Below are 21,331 nucleotides of genomic sequence, written 5' to 3'. Positions count from 1 at the left end.
CCTCGTCATCTCTGTGTGTTTCAGCCCTACACCCAAGAAGATTATGAAACCTAATGAAAGAAGTTTGGGTTGAATTACTCACAGGCGTTAATGTTTTGTTTTAAAAGGTGGACAGTCAAAACATAAATGTTATCACAAGTCACTTATGTACAAAGATCACTAATACACATGTGTACACATACTGTTATTACTTCTGCAAGGACGCACATGCATGTTGCATGTTGCATTAAATTTACATAAAAATATAGTGCACCATTATATGTGAGCATCAAAGCAGTGTCACACAATATGTGACATATACCGATATGTTCTATATATCCCACCTAGATATGTTGTTCATGTACAGTGACACAACTCCTTGTTCAATGTTTATTTAATTTCTTTTTATATTATGGATAAAAACTGAAGACATAAAAAAAACTATGAAATAACACTGAATGAGAAGGTGCTGTCGGGTACTGCATGCACTTTCTGATGTATACATTTGAATGATTACAACATTTGAACTAAAGTAGAAACAGAGTTATAGTTAGTTATAGTTATAAGACAGGATAAGACCAGACGGGCGGAGTTTGTTTTTGCGTTTGTTCTGCCTGCACAACCAGTAACCCCGCCCGTACGGCCCACTCCGTGTAGAAAAAGGAGCCCTTCAACTATACATGACGTAGCAGACCAAGCTAGCTGCGGACTTTGATTTGGGGTGTTGTTACTAGCTACCGCGCTATCAACTGAGGAGTCAACAGAGTGAGCAGTAGGTTAGGTAATGTGACATTCACCTGCTTGATTTTAACCATATATTATTAACGTCAACCCAAAGGACAACTTTAGCGTGTTGGTCAAATGGGGCAAAGCCGTTGCAACCGTAAACGTCAGAGCTAAGGTTAGCTTGCTCTGTGCCCGGTGTTTCGGTTTAACGAGCGACCGTGTTAACTGGCGACCCTCAGCCGAATGCGTCCATGGTTGTCGTAGTTACGACATTGTAACGTTAATTAACAAAAAAAGCGAAGAGGCGTTAACGAGGACAGCTACGCAACTTCTTCTTCATCAACACCTGTCGTAACTAGGACAACCACAGACGCAAGTCGCCAGCTAACACGGTCACTCGTTAAACCGTAACACCGGACTTTTGGTGCCATCAGTGAGAAGCACCCAGGATTTAGCTGCTAATAAAGTTGCCAGGGACCTGGTTGATGACCCGCTCAGCATTGGTTTAGGACACATCGCGTTGTTGTCAGGTGTGTGTGTAAAATAGCAGAAATGGGACTTACATCCATGCAACTTAATTTTAAACTCAGTGCAGCCCATGAAATTTCCACTGTGGCGCGTAACTTCTTCCTCGCTTGGACGGTACAGTGCTGCTCAGTACTGCCACAGGTGGCCGAGAGCTGTATTACAACTACAGTGTTTTGAGAGCACAGACTGCTGCAATTTAGCCTCCACCCGCCGGTGACAGCACTAAAAAGAAGCACTCTAGCGGGGTGGCGAGAAAGAAATGATGTCCTCAGTTGGATTTTGCATGTGTTGTTTTGACTTTAGTGGAAGTGACCTATATTGCACTGGTGTAAGTCGTGTTTTTGTAACTTTATGCAAGCCTCGCATCGACGCGAAGTCTCTCGAACTACCTTATTAACACGTGTCTTTTCAGCAGTATTACCTTATGAATACTAGCACAGTATACTTGATAGGAGAACTGTACACGGGTAGCCAACAATGACGCCATTTTCCTGCAACAGATTTTCGCTCTGTAGCTCATGACCAAACCATCATTTTATGGGGCGTATTTAAAAAAAAAAACAGCTACAGATTATGTCTTAATTTTGACTATATATATCGTGCCTGCAGGCCTGCTGCAGAGGGTACTGTTACTGACACTTGTCTGTCTGGCTTAGTTACACACCCCCTCCCCTCACATGCATGTTTAAAGTTAAAGCTGCAGCTTCAAAAGTGACACCAGTCTGTTTTTCCTCAGAGAAATGTCTTCTCCAATTGAAGCAGACGAAGATGAGGTGGAAGATGTGGAGTTTGTATCAGTAAGTCACGTGTACTCTTTATGCATTTAAAGAAAAATAAGGTCAGGCGAGAACATAATCAGCTGCTTGGTTTATTTCTGCTGACATTGACTTATTGACTGGACTTTTTGTGCAATAATATATCGATACTGATAATCATGCAGAATTTTCTGCTGACCTCATTCACGAATATCTCCTATTTAATTCACTAAACAATATAAGCTGCTGCTCATTATATCGTATGACCGCAGACTCAGCTTTTTATGGCCACGTTAAAGTGAATAAAAACGTAGGTATGGTTTTATAACATTAAATAACACTTGATTCAGGAGGGCCCTGTCAGACCAGTAGTGGAATGTATTGATCTGCGGAGTGATACTGAGGATGATGAGGGCTGTTCATCATGGGCAGGGACGGTGAGTTGCTAATTAGGACTTTTTAAAAAAATGAAATGGTGTGAATATCCGTCAAGAGTTTTCTGAAATTCATGTCTCTTATTCTCCTGCAGTTTGAAGATGAAATCACCTGCCATAGAGCGCGTGTTACGTCTACACTGGACAGGCTGGCGCAGCAGGTCGCTCTAGAGAAAAAGGAAAGAGCAAATAAATGTAGAGCATTCAAGGTAAGGCGCTTCAATATCAGACCATTGTCTTTACTCTGTTTCTACATTTTGCACACAAAAATACAAAAGAACAGAAAAGCAAAGGTTGTTTTTTTTATATTTAGTTCCCACTTTTGGATTATATGGAATAAGTATTGTGATGACCCACACAAACATTCACATCTATCACTGCTAAAGCCTTATGCATTCTGTGGAATCTACCTTTAATCAAAATATGTTCACCTCAAGAGTGCTGCAATATTAATACATGATATTTTATTAAGCAAAAAAATGTATTTGTATACTTAGCAGTGTAAACCAGCCTGTAGCTTCAGTGCTTATTCATGTGAAGCCAGTTGTAGTAGCAACAGTGCCACCCTGTGGGAAGGACAACAAACAGCAACGCATGGGTTAATGTTCTACAAAAGATTCACTACAACAGATTTCTGCCATTTAGAGTCCGCAGAGGCCATTCATGAGATCAGTGTCAATCTGAGGAGGGAAAAAAATGTGGGGTGATGATGTTTTTATTGGCAGATTGTCACATTATAGACCCACTGGTATTATACACATTAACAGCACAAAATCTAAACATGCAAGCCTTTCAGTTCATGGTGCAAAAAAGGGTGTGTTTTTCTACTAGGGCTGTGTCTATTTGTGTTGAAAGTAACCACCACCTGTTTGAAAACCGCTTTGTAAATATCACTGAGGTGGAAAATATCACTGGGGAGAGAACGTCCATCAGAAGACAGGTGGCTGTTTGTCACAGGTGACATCAACGTAATGGTCGTCAATCTACAATGAACAACAGATTCATTACACTGTTTGACACCTAGAGATCTAATACTGAACACAGTCACATAAGGTCAGTGTAAAAAGATAGTGGTCTCATTGTGTCTCATGTCATGTTTTTTCCAGGAGAAGCAAATCTTACAGAAAGCTCATGGACAGCAGGAGCTGGCTTTTAGTTCGACAAATGGAATTAACCAGGAAGCAAAGCGCTGTGTGGACATGTGGTTAAAGATGCCAGGTACTTGTTTTAATCTGAATCAGATCTGTTGCATAATCACTGACATCACTGACACTTTAAAAGCATGACTCTGACATGAGCTGTTTTATATTTTACCAGTGAACCATTTGTGCAATGATCTACTTTCGTCAAAGGAGATGATTAATGCATCATTTTGTAATAGGCATTCACACACGCACCTTTTACGGCGCTGTTTGAGAGGCCGTATTTACTGACTCACTCTGTGCAACACATTATAGTGTGTTTTATAGTTGCACTATATTGTGTTTTATTCAGGTGTTCAACCTGGAACAATTAGTGGTGGTTTTGGACGAAGACGCAGATCTGCTCCTTTCCCCATAAAGAGTTCAACTAAACACACTTGTCCGGTAATTAACTGCGGTCGAGTTTATGAAAATGCGTCCCTGCTTGAGGGACACTTAAAAAGGTAATTCTTTTCTGTTCATTTCCGTGTAGCTACAATACCGCTTTGAACCATGAAGTATAAACATGGCATATTTTGCAATAAAAAATATCTTGTGTGTAGGTTTGATCACTCACCTTGTGACCCAACCATCAAACTTAAAGGATGTCCATCTGAGCTGTTTGCCTGTGCTGCCTGTGGTCAACATTTTCAGACTAAAGAAGCGTGGAAGCAACATCTGGAGTCTAAGGTTTATGCACTTTTCTGACTGTGCTATGTGTTCAAATTATTTTGAGGAGGCAGGAGTTTCAGTTCTGTTGTTTTGGTTCCCAGGTGTCCTCACCTACTCCCGGCAGTCACAGCATCACTCAGACCTATCAACGAATCGTGTGTTTTGCCTGTCCTTCGTGCTACCTTTTCTTCAACCTCCGTGATGAGTGTCTGCAGCACATGGCAGCCAGTAATCACTTCACAGAGTCACTCGTCATGAATGGTAACCTTTGTTTTGAACAGTTTGAACAACAATTGAATTGAATTAAAGAAAGCGCTCAGGAAATATTATATGAGGAAGATTATGTGAATCTTTTACTTTTCTCCTCTTGTTAAAGAAACCAAAGGAAGAGCGTTACCAGTTCCCATCCCACAGTATGTGAAGAATCGTCTCATCACTTTGTGCAAGGATGCAACATTCAGCGTCCGATGCTCTTTATGTCACAAAGTACTGACCTCACATCAGGCAGCTCAGGCTCACTTTAAGTAAGTATTATTGTGATCATTCATTACACGTGCATGCATCAATGTCTTTGATATTCTTTGTTTGTATAGCAGACACAGATTTTGTTCATGTGTTTTTTTTAAAACAGATTTTTACTTTATTTTTTACAGTGTGCACTGCAGACAGGGCTGTGCAGTGGCCAAGGCCGATAAAACAGTAACGCAGGTAATGAAACAGCTCCAAGTGCGAGGGCAGTGCTCCCTCTGCTGTATAATCTTCCTCAGCCAAACTGAAATCGAGAGACACAAAGAATCGACCCAGCACGACGTTGAGGTCAACCAAACAATGGAGAAAGCAGTCCTTCAGTACTGCAGGTTTAGTGAAATTCAACACACATCGGGGGCTGGAGATGCACTGGGGAAAAGACAGTCCACCGGCCCTGAAATGCCTTTTCACAAAAGAAACAAGAAGAGGAGCAATGACGAAGAATTTCCAGCCAAACGAAAGAGACTAAGTCAAAGTGTGAAAGACAGCACTAGCAGAAACTCAAAAACAGCGTGGTGCTGCGAGTGTGGTCTACAGTTCTCAGAGGAGGCTGCAGCCAAAATGCATCTCTTGGCAGTGAACCAGATTTTCCATCAGTGTGGCGTTTGCGGCAAACACATGGGAGAGTCCTCAATTACCCGCCTGCATATGAGCCGCTTCCATGGGGGAGCTCATCTTTCCAACTTCCTGTTCTACTGCCGCAAGTGCAAGGTGGAAATGCCTCGGTACGAAGATATCCTATCGCATGTGTCCGAAGATCACAGTGGACACACCTACTTTATTGAACAAGAAGTGCCTGAAGAGCTTGCCGCAGTCAGAGATGCCAAGCCGTCCACCAGCACCCTACATTCACCCTACACAAAGTCTGCAGTGCAGCAGAACACAGTAGAGATCGCTTCTTTAAAAGCACAGCGGACCTGGATGTGCAGGATGTGCGAGGACGTCTTTGACTCAGAAAAGGACGTCTACAGGCACTGCAGTGACGTGAGCGGTCACAGCTTCCAGAGATTCATCTGTGGACACTGCCCGCAGAAGTTCTTCAAAGAGTCCACTGTGCGCAGACATTGTATGAATGAGCACGACGGGCAGATAAAGAGCTCCCACTTCTGTGGCCTCTGCGACAGCATGCAGTTTGAATCCGAGGGCGAGTTCCTGGAGCACTACAAGAGTCTTCACAGTAAGGACTACTACTGTATGGATGATAACGTTGTTGAGCCTACTGTTGTTGAGAGCACCAGTCACCCTTCATGCCCATGCATGGGTTCAGAAAAGAGCAAAGAGGAAATTAAATCTACATACACACAATGCATGAGAGATCTGTCCTCTGAAGGAAAATGTCAGTATACATGTGCTCCTTGTTCTGTATCTGTGCCTTCCTATGCACAAATAAAGACACATGTCCACACCAAACACCCAGCTCTAAACCTGGACAAGACCTTTGACGTGGAATGCAAAGTTTGCCTGGAGAGTTTTACTGGCGTACCAAGTTTCCATAAACACTATCATTCCCAACACTGTCCCCTGGAACCTTGTGTGAGCTCCAGGACCTGCAGTAAAAGCATCAAAGCAGAACTCACTGCTGTAAAAATAGTCAATGCTGTGGAGATCAAACCAGACGCGAATGGTAAATCAGTTTAGTTTTTTTTAAGTTTATTATCTATGTTCGTATACAGCATTTCATATTTTTTTCATGTTGTCATTTCAGAGATCGAAGATGAGACGCTGGTGAAGTTTTTGAACATGGATCAGGCCAACAAAGAGAGCGAAGAACATGAAAGTAAGCATTAAAAATACATAAGCACCAACTGCCACATAGAAAAATAGATAATATGCAGATTGTAAATACAGATAAAGGAAACGACAGAATGATTGAGTGTGAAGACATACATGCAGATGCTTCCACACAGGTGCACTGCATGGTACAGTTAAGCAATTAACATCCAATCATTCTCTGTGGCCTGTATGAAAATACTTAGCGGGACGAGTTCATTCTGATTTTGTGTAAAGAGAAAAAGATCTAAGTGATTGTGAGAGGGGGGTCTTTGTTAAGCAGATGGCAGGAGCTTCAGTCATGAAGTCTGCTCAACTGGCTGCTGTTTCAATAGGAATAGTGACTAACGTGAGACCTGCATTAATCTGTGGGAAAGGCACCAGTAAATGGGGGTCGGAAACTGTGGTCAACAGCCCATTTGATGATTGTGGTGCTCATGCATTAGTGCACTACGAAAGGAAAAACAGAAGAGCAACTCCTCCACGGGTGACTGAGTATGTGATCCCACTGTCAGCGAGAACGATCACATACAGACTGATATAATATCCGTTCGGCTTCAGCGCATGGATCCCTCATTACAAAGATGAAAGTACATTTGAGTGTTCAGTCATGCAAAAACCATAGGCACTGGTTTACGGAGATGAGTCCTCCTACACTGTATTTTCGATAAATGGGCGAGTGCATGTGTGGCGCACACCAGAAGAACGGAGCAGTGAAGGCCTCCGTTGGCTCTGTTATGCTCAGAGGGAAGGGCTACTGCAAGTCTATCTGTATATCTCGTCTGACTACATCTCCATCATCATTAAAACACCAAATGAGGGAATATCATTTGGAAGAATTTGGTGAAATCATCTCTCCACTAGAGTCGATTTAAATTAAATTAATCCCAAGACACATATAGGAGCTGCTGTATATTACGTCACATCAGATTTTTTTCCAGCTTTTCAAACATGAAACTATTTATTATCTATTATTTCACTGTGGCTCAACTACTATTTAAATTAAGACTAGGTATATTGGATTAGATCTGCAAATTGAAAATATTGTGAAATGCCTTACAAATACATAATATACATGTATAATGCCATATTGTTTTCATAAGGAATAGTATCTGGGTGTCAATAAGTACTGATTTTATTATTGTATCATTTTTTTGTGTTGCGTTACAGATGAATCTGATGATGTAATGTCTGTGAGTGCAGACGAAGCAAGAGAGTCAGCAGGTACGTGTTTATATGACAAAGCAGGTAATCCTTGTTTCACCAGAGAAACGTTTATAACTTGTGAATTTTACATTATGACTGAATTATAAAGATCATACATTGATTCCATTTTACTGCAGAGAATATAGTCTAATAGACTTCCCTTGTATGTTGCCAGTAGGAAAGAAATATTATTTGTTCTGTTATTTTAACTTGCTGTATACTTTGACCTTTAATGTCCTGTTTTTTTTATTATTTATTTATAGAGTTGGAAGAAGCTCTTCAAAGAAGTCTCCTGGAGTTTTAAGGCATGATGTGACACGATGTTTATCAAACATTATGTTGAAATGTTTTGTACCAGTATTTCTGTTCATAATATACTAAATAAATGTTTGTTGCTCTTTTACTTTGCTCTGTTCTAAATCATTTTCTAACTGTATAATAAAGTCAATATATTCATCGTACTATTGTTGGCACATCCCATGTTTTGGAAGGTTGGTTTGTGGCTGTAAATTTATACATAGTCCTTTGGTGTGTCGACACATGCTATAGATGGCATCGATGACACTGCAAAATGCTGAACTTGTGACCACAGTGCTAACTGTCTCAGGTTGCCGTCTCTGGTCTCATTGCAGACTTAAAATCCAGTGTATTGTATGCACCGTACGGAGTAGGCTCACCCTTTGTATGAAGAAAAGTTTCAGTCTTTCCTGCACACCAAATTCTTTTTAAAGTTGAGTCACACTGCAAATTGACATTCAGATGTGCCTTTGTAACTGGGATCTACATGCATTTGAAAAAAATAGGTTTCATTTGCTATTTTGTTCACATCCTTATAGTCATCAGGGTTAGGGTCATTTTATAATTTGTGATTCTTACAAATTTCATTACAGGTCAATCTGATACTGAAAAAAATTATAGTATGCTGAAACAGTTTGAGTTGTTGCCTGGGTGGTAAACACTGAGTGTTTATGTGCATGGAACAAGTTAATTGGGAGTGGACTCTTCCTGGTCGTAGAATTTGTCAGCTACCATCTAACTGCAACTTCAGAGGAGAATGTGGATAGACTAAACTTGTCAGGATTTACATTTAGATGTGAAGACAGAGATCTGGGTGTGCATAAAATACACAATCTTCCTTATATTCTAGTCATTAATAGAAGTTTTATGGCATGAAGAACTTCACCCAGACTTACAGTCAGATTTGAACAGGTACTGGTACGTTATCTCTTATATTACACAACACAGTTTCTATATTCAATTTTTATTCTGTTCATTTCTATTGCTCTGTCTAATATTGACAGGTGTCTTGCCCTTGTAGGACTTTTTGTTCTTTTATCTTATTTGCCAGTTATGTTAAAAATTAACCAGTTCAAATAAAAAACAGCCATCTAGAGTTCACTTTAAACCAGGGTCCCACAGGTTCTTATCATGAGTACTGTATTTTTTGTTTTTAAGTAAGATTTTAGACTAAAAACTCACCTGTAGATATTTGTTAAATATTGAAATAAAAAAAAGAGTCACTTGTAGGGTCTGGAAATGTGTATTTCTGGGGACCTGTAGAGGGTCCTCGGACCTGCCATTGAGAACCACTGTTCTGGGCTCCTCGGGAAATTTCTCGAGGACTGAGTGAAGGAAGTCGCAGCCCATGTTTGGAAATGTTCTCCCTGGAGCGCCGCTGCAGCCGGAGCAGCCACAGTACAGTCAGCTGAACAGCTCACACTGCTGATCACACACGGGAAGGACTTCTATCCGGGACGGATCAAAACAATAATCATTCATCACCATCATCATCATCATGGCTCAAGCGAAAATACAGGCGAAAATGAGCGACGCTCAGTGCGCAAAGTTCAGCAGGACCCTGTCCATGGCTGACCGCTCCGGACGACTTCTGGAAAGTTTGGATCAGCTGGAAATGAGGTACAGTGGAGTAACAGGCCTCAGCATGTGCTGCATATACAGCAGACTTGATGGGGTGTTAACGCATTATTCTTAGTGATTTCCATGGCTGCTTACTTTTTTTATTATAGGCCACAATATAAATATATTTGTAACTAGAAAAAGCTGCAGCTGATCACGTAACTAATTTTTTTTTTTTTTAAAGAGCTTTGCGTAAATACAATAAGTGAGCATCTAAACCTGATAGAATCACTACAGCACATCTCTACACTACTCCTAACAAGTGGATTAGGTGTTATCAGTCCTTTTGACTTTATATCAGGTCGTTGTTTTTGCAGAGAAAGGATGTCTGAGATCATGTTTTGTTGTCTCTGTCAGGGTGGAGAGTTTACGCGAAGCTGCATCGGCCATGGAGCAGGAAAGGGAGTGCATCCTGGAAATGATTCAATCCATTCAGAATGGACAGGAGATGCGGAACATCTGTGACGGTGAGGCTGCTGAGACTCACAACCCGACTTATACATGACAGGAAAACCTATTACAGAGTGTGTTTGTACAGGGCTCAGGTTTGTAATCCATGATTTCTGCTGCTGCCGATCTGATTTCTCTGTAACATTGTGATCCGATGAGGTTATGCTCTGGGATGATAGCTGGGTGTTTTTGTTAGAGAACCTCAGGGGATTTGAAAAATGAGGCAACCTGATTTTAAACCAGTTTATCCGTTTTTAAACCCCACCCCAGAGCAGAAGTTTGCATGAGCCCAGCTCAAAGAAACAAAGAGTTTGTTTTAATCCAAGTACCATAATTGATTATATGCAAATTATTATCGAATACAAAGATCCCATTTTTCATACCTCATCAGTTATGTCCACCTTACATCAATACAGTAATCATCACTGCCACACACCGTACATAGTAGTGCAGTAATTCTGCTTTAAACACCACCATTGTGAACATTTATAATGTATATGTATAGTTTGTGTGTATTCTTGTGTATTTGTGTGATGAAATAACAATAAACAGTTTAATGCTTCAGTTTTGTTTTGTCAGATACATAAAGAGTACGATATTAACAGAGTAGTATAGAGTAGAGTAGTATATTTGAAGGCCCAGCTGGATTAAATAGCATCAAATTTAGGCTAAAGGATCCACCATGCATTAGTATGTTCACCTGAGCTGCATGTCTTTGCTTGTAGCACGGGAGAGGAGCACACACTCTGTTCTTTAAAGATGCAGCGTTGATCTCCTTTTCTATTTTTCTAGGGGAGAGAGAAGAGTTAGAATTAACTGCAAACCGTCTCTTGGGTCGCACGCTGACTGTGGAGATCTCTGTTGGCACAATCAGAAATTCCCAGCAGGAGGATGCGCTGCGTAAGGCCACGTCCATAATTGATGAAATGGTGAAAAAGTTACTGGATGACATGGAAGGCGGCCGACAGCGGCTGCAGGCCCTGCACGCGGCCTGTGTGACTGAGGCCCCACCAGTCCCCATCGACCAAAAGTTTCAGGCCATAGTGATCAGCTGTGCTCTGGAGGATCAGAAGAACATCAAGCGTAGACTGGAGACTTTGTTGAGGAACGTTGAAAATGCTGAGAAGAACATCAAGATTATGGATCACCAAAAACTGGAGGAACCCAAAGCCAATGGCTGCCAATGAGGCTCACCACTAAAATATAAAATATGTCTTTAATACCACTAACCACTAAGAGCTGTTGTAGTCCTGTACTTACCCAATGAAGGTCTCTATATGTAGCAGCAAATGAATTATTATGGGAAGATCATGGTGATACTAAACCTTAGGGCCAAAAATACAACAAATCCATTGTCCCTGAAGGACACTTACAGTGTTCTACAAACAGTGTTACCTTCAAAGGATAATGCTTTATATGAATTGTTTAGCCAGTACACAATGTGTGTTCACATATGCACTTAAGTAAGACAGAAAAAGATACTATGGTATATGCACTAATGGATGTTCTGTCAGTTTAATTGGAAATCTGGTGCTCGACAAACAATAAATCTAATGCAGAAGTATCTTTTTCTGTTTCATTGTCTAATCTGACACTTGATGAGGATTTAAGATGTGCATACACTACCTCTACACAACACAAATCACGTAATGCTGTGGGTTATAGTTCATTTTTGCACAAAGCTGTTTTTATGTTAAGATTACGTGTCAAAAAGAAGTAAATAAAAAGTTGTTTACATCGTTTAGAAACATATGCATTCATTTGCTTGCACAAAGACTTACACAGAAATATGGTAGATGAAGCAGGTAACTTTATTTATTCATTTAGTATTTGGCATCCTAGGATATTTTAAAACAGAGACCCAGCCAATCACTCACTGTATGAAGCTATAGACAAAGCAACAATGTCAACAAGGCAATGGTCACATGCAAAAGGATGTGGATCAGATTACTTTGAAATGTATGTATCTATGTGTGTGGTAGTTTTTGTCCTGTAATACATAAGATTACTAAAAAACTGGATTACTTCAAAATCAAACACTGAAAATATTGTACCTCATATCATATTTTTTAATCAAACACTGAAAATATTGTACCTCATATCATATTTTTTCTTATTCGTTTTCATTTTGGACATTTCTAAAGTTAAGTGGAATGAAAGGAATGGAAGTCCGTTTTGGAAGATCTTTCAAATCTCCCATCTGGACTCATCACTTTTTATCTCCTACCAGGTCCAAAACAAAGTGTAGCCTTTCTCTAAGAAATGCATAATCCATTACTAACAAACCCTGCATGCCAGTCAGCTGTAATCGTCTTGGTATGCTTGACAATAAAGTCAACCCATTACATCTTCCTCAGTGGATGGACTTGTGGTTGAGAGCTCTGGAAAAAGTTTGTAAGTGGACCTTGGGTTAAGATTGTTTTGAGTTAAGTCTGATATTCTACACCAGTCTTTGTTTTTGTTTTTTTATTCATGTGAAGACTGTTACAGGCACACATCTTTTAGTGACTCTATTGACCAAATGCACCCAGACAAAGTGTGTTTAAGTTTTGGTTTAAGGACTGTACTGGCAGAAGGTTATTGTCATTTGAAATAACACACTGGATTCCCAAGAGAAAAAGAAAAGTTTTATTTATGTAAGATTACCAGCAACTTTCCCCACCAAACAGAACATCAGGTGCACACCTCAAGTTGTGATACATTTTTAACTGTTAAAACAAAAAAATCCAACAGAGAGTATTGTTTTTGTCAGACTGAAAGCGTACATATGTCGGTTTGTCTATCTAAATGTGTAAAATTTGTTTTATGAAGTCATGTGTGAAAAAGTAGTAGTAACAGTAAGACACAGATTATTACAACACCTGAGTGACAGCACATAAGTATGGTTAGTTTTAACTTATGGTTCTTGAAGATTATATGCCATCTTAATGATAAAGTGCGCTAAATTCATTCAGTCACAAAGCAAAGTAAACACAATGTTACAAATAAGAGAAAGTCTGAGGAAGAATTATTTACAGATTTAGTGTGCAGGCAATTTTTAAACGAACAGTAAGACTAGGGATTAAAACGCTTACTGCTGGTCAGTGGTGGAGAATGTAAACATGGACAAGGCATTGTGGCATTGCAACCATGGTTGGGCAGTCACTGATGCATGCACAGCTATGCCACGCTTTTTTTTTCCTTTTCTTTTTTTTTTTTTCCTAAGACAGCACAACCAAATGAGAAAGCTTGAAATGTGACACAATCTTAGTGTAGCTGGAACACATTTTAAGCACCTGTTGGGGTTTTCACAACAAACTATGACGTGAAAAAATGAAGAATTCAGTCCTGTTTCAACTTCTTGGGAATCAAGTTCATTTAAATCTGGGAAAGGCTCCCGACAGAGATCTAAAAATGTTTTTAAAAAGACCAAAACATGCATGCAGATGTATTCCCACATGTCCTGTGTATTATAATTTGATGTATAATACTTTGATTTGTTTTATTATTCAGGAAATGGTCAGAATTTTTGACTTTTCCACAATTCTTTGTGCTTGGTAAACCAATGTCTTTCAATCTATTAAAAAGGCTCAATGCAGACAAGGCAATGACATACAGCTCCAGCTAGCTGTATGAGTGTTGAGTGTTTGGGAGTTCGAGTACCCTCATGGAGTGAGAAGAAACTCAATTTTCTTGCATATTCAGTTACACACAAGCAAAATATCTTGGTCCTGGTGGTCAAGTTTTTGTACCTTCAGACAGCAAGACTTTCTACCACAGGGACAGACACCACTGAGCAGTGAGCTTTTAGCCTTTTTCAACTTTCTGATCCCACTCCTTTTCATCCCTCCCCCCCTTCATCATAAAGGTGGAGAATGATATTTACAAAATAGAGATTGAATTAGATGCTACAGAAGCTGAACAAAAGAAAAATATAAACCAAAATCTTGTACCATGTTTAGTGTTTGAAATGTTAGAACTATGAATACAGGTACTGAAACGTATTCACTCTGAGGCTGAACAATCAGTCACTCAAAGCTGTACCAAACTGAAAGAAAAGCGCTATTAAACATGAAATATGCAAAATGTAAACTGCAATCAAAAACATAGTGCTATAACTGTGTCATGTGCGATGACTCAAAGAGTTTCATTAATTCACAAACTCATAGACTTTGCGAAATTCTTACAATTTGGTTAACAAATCTGTAGATAAGTAGAGTGTAAGCAGACATATAGAGGACTATTTTGTGTCAATGGTTATTGATATTTGGTTATACATAGGAGCACATTCTGCTAATTTCATGTTACATCCATATCACTGCAGTATTAATATTTAACCACAGCTCAGAAAGAGGAAATTTGGCACTATGTTAACACCTCAGTGAAAATATCACTCAACACTGTTGTACAAAAATACTTCTGCACAGAGAATTAACTCTGGGTTCGATAGCGTTTTGTCCACGATAAACAGTATAGTTTGAACCATATTCTGTTGACAGACTATAAAAATATGGTACAAAATAATCTGTGTATCTTCTACAATACATGCAAACATATTGCACAGTTGAAATGTCAAAAACAAGAATTGGGTGACTGTAAAAACCTTCTTTTTTTTTTTTCCTCTTCATTTTTTTGGGTGTCATTAAACTAATGACACAACATGCATGCGCTGTAGCTGCAGCTGTTGCTGTTACTTAAGGCAACCACAAGGAGGAGACACGTGAGTAGAAACGTCGACAGATCGTTCACAGAGACCCAAGGCTGAATCAAAGGAAATTCAATCATCAATGTGCAGAAAAACAACTTAGAAGTCACATTAAACCTATTAAAGTAGTATAGAGTCTGTATGGGCTTTGGTCTCTAAGTGTGACTACAAGAATGACCAACCTATTCTCAGAAACAACAGTCAGTCACTAAGGTGACTTTATCTAGAGTAGGCTGCAGCTTCCAAAAGGATTTTTACTCTTCTTGGTCCTTTGTTTGTTAGGTCGCAAAGTGATGATTTCTCTGCCGTTGCTGGAGCTCTGGTTGCAGACATTACTACTTGTGGTATTAAAAACACCTTTGGGAAAATACAAATTATGAGGAATGTTACCACACAAAGAAATGAAACTTAAAAAAGGTGACGTAGGGAAACATTGCTTACCTATTTTATTGCTTGTTGTATGGACCACCTCCGTCTCTTCTGCTGTTTGCTGTTTGAGTCGCTGAAGATACTTCTCAGCTAAGTACTTAAAAACTAAAAAGAAAGAAGAGGCAGAAATGTTACAACAGTAACACCCAGAACAAGACTGGATGACTTGTATACATTTAGACCGGTTGTCCGTAACCCACCCTCATTGACATTAAGGTCCTCTTTTACTGAAGCACGATAAAATCTCAGCTTCAGTCTTTTAGCCAAAGCTTCTGCCTCCTCACTGCAACGCAGGTAAAGAAAATACAAAACGTCTTGAATGCATGGTAAATTATACTGCTTTCCTTACATTTACAGTCATTACTATTTGTCTTTTAATGCTCCAGAAAATAAACTATTACTCACCTTTTTATAACAGTCTCTTCCAGCAGGTCGATTTTGTTCTGCACTAGAACTGTGGGAATATCTCCGACCTCTGCTTCCACCTTCTCCCTCCAGCTGTCAATAGACTGAAACGACTCCCTGTCGGTGGTTGAGAAAACTAGCACACATGCTTGGGCACCTGGAATGCAAGACAACACACCAATAGGTCAAGTTGTTCATTCATTTTAAAATGAAAAACGCATGATACACAAACATTAGGTCAACTTCAGAACAGATATGCTCGAGTGCAGCGTGCATGTGCTTTGGTTGAACGGCGCACTGCCCGTCAACCGTGTAAACCAAACCAAATAAAAACTTAACCTCAGTGGTCAGGGAGGTCACTGGCCCAAAGCAGCAGTGTTATATTTGTCACAGTGGCAGGTGGGTCTTACCACGGTAGTAGGCCTTGGTGATAGCGTCAAACTCCTCCTGCCCAGCAGTGTCCCACAGCATTAGTCGAACCTCTTCATCATTCACACTAAGACAGTGAGCAAGAAAATCGTGTTGTCATTTCTCTACAGTCATAATAATATCCGACTCAGCTACCCTAGTTTTTCTTATGAACAAGACAAATCTGCACTTGTATGACTTGAATCTGGTGAAAAAAGTTTTTATCTTTCCTCAGTAAATTCATTTAAGAATGTTTTGATATATAATTTAAACATTTGTTACGCAAAAAGAGATTTTCCTGGTCACTCCAAAGTCACAGGATCCGATATTCATCAATATGCACATCTTAAGATCATCATTAAATCTTTAGTGGTGAGCTGCAGTAACATTAAAGGAGCTTAGTTTCTTAAGTTGCTCACAGTATCTGCCTTTCCAGAAAGTCCACTCCAATGGTCTTTTTGTAGTCCTTAGTGAAGATGCCTTTGCAGTAACGCTGGATCATGCTGGACTTGCCGACAGCTCCGTTGCCGACCACGACCACCTTGATGGCCACTTCCATGTCCTCCTCCAACATGGTTGGGCTGTTTTTTTCAGTTCCACTCTGCCTGGGTAGTTTCAGGGATGTGACACGGACACATATACCACCTGAATGTGTAAAATAAACAAAACATGAATGTGTAGATAATGTCATTAAAACGCACCAAGACGAACATGAGATCAACTCAAATATTGTCTTGTGATGTAACACATCCTGATGGTTTTATGGTTTATATTTGAAACCTGTCTGTAGAGTCTAGTAGTAACATTAAACATATTTAAGGTTTGTTACTTTTACTATAGTTGTTAGTTATGTAGTTGATTTGTTGTACAAGAAGCAAGAAGTCAACTTTTATTAAATGACAGTCAGATCTAGTGATAACAGGGTTGCAAAAATGTTTATTTACAAATTTAAAATTGAATAACTTTCTATCACACAACTAAAATCTGAGGCAGTGCAGTGTAGTCAAGGGCTTTCTATGCACAGCGACTGGAATTTTCCTTCAAACCACCATACTGTACGTGCTCGCGTTGAACAAGCCTGAGCGTTGTAAATTTCACAAGTAGGTTGTTCGTGGCGACTCCACAATGTGTTTATTCTTCCATTAGCACCGCAAGCAGCAGACTCCACATAGCAACTGGCAACTCGTCCACGGTTTTATGCGCGTAGCTGCCGAGTGCAACGCTAAACAACATATTGTGGGAAAGCTGTTCCCAGTGGACACTGACAACCTACTGTGTGACTGTGGTGTCCAACAGCCAGTCTGGATTTGAGTCACAATATGCGTCGCAGTAGAAGATATTATTATCAACTATAATTGAGCTGCATGACGCAGCAGTTGTTCTAACATGGCTTAAAATAAACAGCTCTTTATTTGAACGCTCTTTTGGTGAGAAGTTTTATATTTGAGTTTACAGCTCAACCTACACCTGATGTTAGATTAAACTCATGTAACTCACGTTAAATAAAGACTAAAGACCTCCTTCTTTCATTCAACTTTAATTCTCAAGCAGAGTTACACATTGGCAGTCCTCGCATCTCTCAGTGTAATCATTTCTAGGTGTGTTGTTCGAGTTTGTCAAAGTCAAAGTGAGCGATTATGAAGCTGGCTATGCACCCTTATAACTCAAGAGTTGACAACTTCTCTTAGAAAGTCTGACATTTTTATTTATTTTCTACTTTGCAATCTCCTCACATCACCCTCGCCTACCTAGGGTAAAGGAGAAACAACACTTAAAAAGGCCCTGTCTAGAGTCAGTATTTAGTTTGTCTGTTCTGGGCTACTGTATAAACATGACGTTTCAACATGGCGGCCTACATGGAAGAGGACCCGCTCCCGCTGTAGCTATAAATGGATCATTTTTTTAAGTAACAAAAACAAAAAGATTCTTATTTTCAGGTGATTGTACATGCATGTAAACCTAGTTATGAATATTATAGTCCATGTCTGTCTCATTCTGAAAATAAAAAGTCCCAAATTTTACACACTGGACCTTTAATTTCCCATATCATGCTGTTCGGTTTGTTAATAAGTTTGGGCAATGAATTAGGAATGATCATTTATTGTCTGATGCTGTACTCATGTATTATGCTGCAGCAGAATTGCCTTCCGAGAACAATATAAACTTATTGAATTGAATTGATTTATGCCTTGAAGCTTCTACAACTCAGACTTGTCCCACAATAAAGAGAGTGTGTCTATCAACTCCAGGTAATTTTCCATCTTATTCTGGTTATCATGATATTTTTCTGCCTATAAAGAGATCATAAACATTTATACATACAGTGCTGCACATATTTTAGACAGCAGTATTATTAGTATTAATGCACATATAACTGACTAGCTCCCTTCCTAGACAGTGAGTCATCTTCACAGACTCACTGTGACTTGGCCCAGGCCTCAAGGCGGGCCACAGTTAAAGCCAGTGTTTTAGAGCCAATATTTCAAATATTTATAATCCCATGACATGTAACCACTCCTTTCTGTTTAAGTCTTTCTGTTGCTGTGGGTGGTGTTTACAAAGTGTGACTAAGGATAGGGTGTGTAATCAACTTTTTTTATTCTGCTTTATTCCCTCAAATCTCAATTGCCTTTGGTCGATGTATGACCTGTTGAACAGCTGGCAGCAGGGTGCAAACAGCTGCTTGTGCAGCCCGTCAAAGCTGACTTGAGGGTGAGGGAGGATGATCACGCTCGTAAACTCACTGAGTGGTGCGATTTCTTACCTGAGGGAGAAAAAAAAATCACGTTTCAGCTCATCCGGTGTCCGCCAACATTAGATGAGCTAACCAGCCGGCTAACCCACAATCACATATCTCCAGCCTCCCTCCACAGCCCTTCTCTCTGTGGCAAGAGGAGACGCTAGTGACTCTGCTGCTAAGGTTACTTAGCTAAGGTTAGCCACTTTCCACAGAGAAAAGCAGCTTCTCCTCCGTCCGTCAATGATCTCTGAGACACTGCCTCCACGGACAGGGTGTCCTCCGCTTCAAAACGCCACGTTAAAGTTGAACTAATGTCGGTGACTGAGTGAAATCTGTGACATTTACGGGATGGAAATGCATTGCTATCTATCCACTGCGAGCCTACGTCCCAGCTACGTTGCGCATGAGAGTGGCTAACCAGGCAACTGGCTAGCTCGCTAATGTTTGTTGCTAGGCAGCGGAGTCAAAGAGTGCGCGGCGCAAGAGAAGCTTCGTCCTCGTTTCTTCTCCGTCGTGTTTTCTTCTCCTCCCATTGGCAAACGACGAAATGGCGCATTACCTCCACCAGCTGTAGATGTATAGTAATATAATATAACAGCTGCCCCATCCTCTCAGTCAAATGTTTCCTCCTCAGATAATAAAAAAAAACAAGAATAGACATTCACTTTCTATTGGGTGACATGTTTGGTTTAGTAAGCAGATGTCTCACTCTCACAATTCAAGTCTGCACTTAAAACCCACCTGTTTAAATTAGCCATTTCCATTTTATTTAATTGCATTGTCCTGTTTTAACCTGTTTCTAATGTTGTATTCTTGTAATCTGATATACTCTATGTTTCTTTTTGTTTGTTTCTGTTATTTGTTGTCTACTTTGATTTATTGTAAGGTGTCCTGGGGTGACAGAAAGGCGCCTATGAAATAAAATGTATTATTATTATTATTATATACTCCCAAATCTCTTTGACAGTTAATCATTACAGGTTATAAAGTTTATTCTTGTTTGCAAAAAAACACATCTTATTTTAAATAATGTGGTGTTTAGTCCTGTATGAACAAAATGTTCAAGTCAAGTCAACTTTATTGTCAGTGCTGCCATATGTACAGGACATACAGAGAACTGAAATAGTGTTTCCCTCATATCCCTAGTGCAAAGGGCAATAAACGTGAAATATAAAATACAAAAAATATATACAAGTTAAAAGATATCTGAGAAAATTATGGCAAATCTAAAAGATATAAACCGTATAAATATAGAAAATACAGCAGTATAAACAGAATGAACAGAATAAACAGTGAGATCTATCAAAAGATCTCAAAAGATCAAAAGATCTATCTAAAAAAAGTTTTTTTAAATGGGTGTACAGCAAATGAAGATTATTCTTATTATCCTCTCTTCTTCCCACTCCTTCTTTAAAATCCATGCTTATTTCCACTCTTCATCCTTTTTCTTCTCTAGATGTCTTAGCTTGAGATTCTTGGGGAAATGTGTCCTTCTAATGTCATCTATAACTCCTTACTAATCTTAATAATTTATCCACAATTACCATATATTTTATAAAGTGTGTTTTATCTCAGTGGCCAAGGGAAAAACACATTGAGGTCTGACGGCCTACTTCTACTCTCAGTCAGTCAGATACTCACTGGAAATGCAGTTTAATTTCCTTTAATTATTATACATTACATTACAATTATATACATATGAGGTTACTTTGTAACTTATACTTTGTGTAAAACATTTTTATTTCTACAGTCACTTTCTATTTTTATATATTCTTTGTATGTTTAGCACAGGTTAACTTCTTAACACAGTTATATATTTATCTTCTGTGCAAATGTTTATTTCCTCTGCACATTTTTTTAACTTTTAAAGTTTACCTCCTCTGCACATTTTTAATTCCTCTGTACATATTTAAATCCTATTAAAATGTTAAATTTAGATTTCAGGTTTATTTTAACGTATGGTTACTGTGTTATAGGTTAATTCTAATGTATGATTAATGTATGTTTGCATGCTGCTACTGGATGCTTACATTTCCTTCGGGATCAAGCTTCCTATCTATCTATCTATCTATCTATCTATCTATCTATCTATCTATCTATCTATCTATCTATCTATCTATCTATCTATCTAATTAATTACAGGGAGAACATAATTGGAATTATCAATTTGGCTCTGTCTATTTAATCTTCACTGTTCAATAGACCTTTTGTATTGGTAAATTAAGAAAATACGTTGCCAAACAAAACATGTACCCTGTGAAAATGACAATTTTAATGTTTGTTATGAATTTATTGAGAAGTATCAATAACCAATTTCTTGTGCTTCGCGCTCAATAACAAGACAGCCGAGATAATAGTTAACAGTTTTCCAGATTGTTCCCAGAACTTTGATAATTAGTTAAAGATTTCAGAGTCAGAGTCTTGAAGTAAATATGTAGCTACTTTAATACTCCAGTCTGAAAACACTCTACTTCTGGGTGCGTTTGTTATAAATCACAGATGGCCTCACAAGCTCCTGA

General features: G+C 39.2%; 3 protein-coding genes across 7 annotated transcripts; 2 read left to right on the top strand and 1 right to left on the bottom strand.

Annotated features, from left to right (window-relative positions):
- The first annotated feature begins 635 nt into the window (after positions 1–635).
- znf451 (zinc finger protein 451) lies at positions 636–8,182 on the top strand. 5 transcript variants are annotated; one of them, XM_010756397.3, is made up of 13 exons: positions 636–760; positions 1,970–2,030; positions 2,339–2,425; positions 2,518–2,631; positions 3,529–3,640; positions 3,917–4,067; positions 4,167–4,293; positions 4,377–4,536; positions 4,652–4,799; positions 4,929–6,427; positions 6,509–6,580; positions 7,744–7,797; positions 8,043–8,182. In XM_010756397.3, exons 2-13 carry the CDS (start codon positions 1,974–1,976, stop codon positions 8,081–8,083), a joined length of 2,622 nt encoding a protein of 873 aa, XP_010754699.3. In that variant the 5' UTR covers positions 636–760; positions 1,970–1,973; the 3' UTR covers positions 8,084–8,182. The 5 variants fall into 5 exon arrangements, with proteins under 5 accessions (XP_010754699.3, XP_010754721.3, XP_027133146.1 ...); XM_027277345.1 differs by having other exon boundaries at positions 667–751; XM_010756405.3 differs by lacking the exon at positions 636–760 and adding an exon at positions 1,434–1,561.
- A 1,035-nt stretch (positions 8,183–9,217) lies between these two features.
- Positions 9,218–11,885, top strand: bag2 (BCL2 associated athanogene 2). Its single transcript, XM_010756435.3, has 3 exons — positions 9,218–9,696; positions 10,054–10,163; positions 10,939–11,885. The coding sequence occupies exons 1-3, from the start codon at positions 9,575–9,577 to the stop codon at positions 11,331–11,333; spliced, it is 627 nt and encodes a 208-aa protein (XP_010754737.1). The 5' UTR covers positions 9,218–9,574; the 3' UTR covers positions 11,334–11,885.
- An 866-nt stretch (positions 11,886–12,751) lies between these two features.
- On the bottom strand, positions 12,752–16,676 carry rab23 (RAB23, member RAS oncogene family). Its single transcript, XM_027277844.1, has 6 exons — positions 16,492–16,676; positions 16,075–16,160; positions 15,665–15,821; positions 15,460–15,542; positions 15,272–15,364; positions 12,752–15,187 (listed from the first exon to the last, which is right to left on the bottom strand). Exons 1-6 carry the CDS (start codon positions 16,644–16,646, stop codon positions 15,054–15,056), a joined length of 708 nt encoding a protein of 235 aa, XP_027133645.1. The 5' UTR covers positions 16,647–16,676; the 3' UTR covers positions 12,752–15,053.
- Between the last annotated feature and the right edge of the window lie 4,655 nt (positions 16,677–21,331).

The sequence above is a fragment of the Larimichthys crocea genome, chromosome III (genome assembly GCF_000972845.2).
Source record: "Larimichthys crocea isolate SSNF chromosome III, L_crocea_2.0, whole genome shotgun sequence".
Taxonomy (NCBI): domain Eukaryota; kingdom Metazoa; phylum Chordata; class Actinopteri; family Sciaenidae; genus Larimichthys; species Larimichthys crocea.
This window is presented reverse-complemented; position numbering and strand designations above follow the sequence as displayed.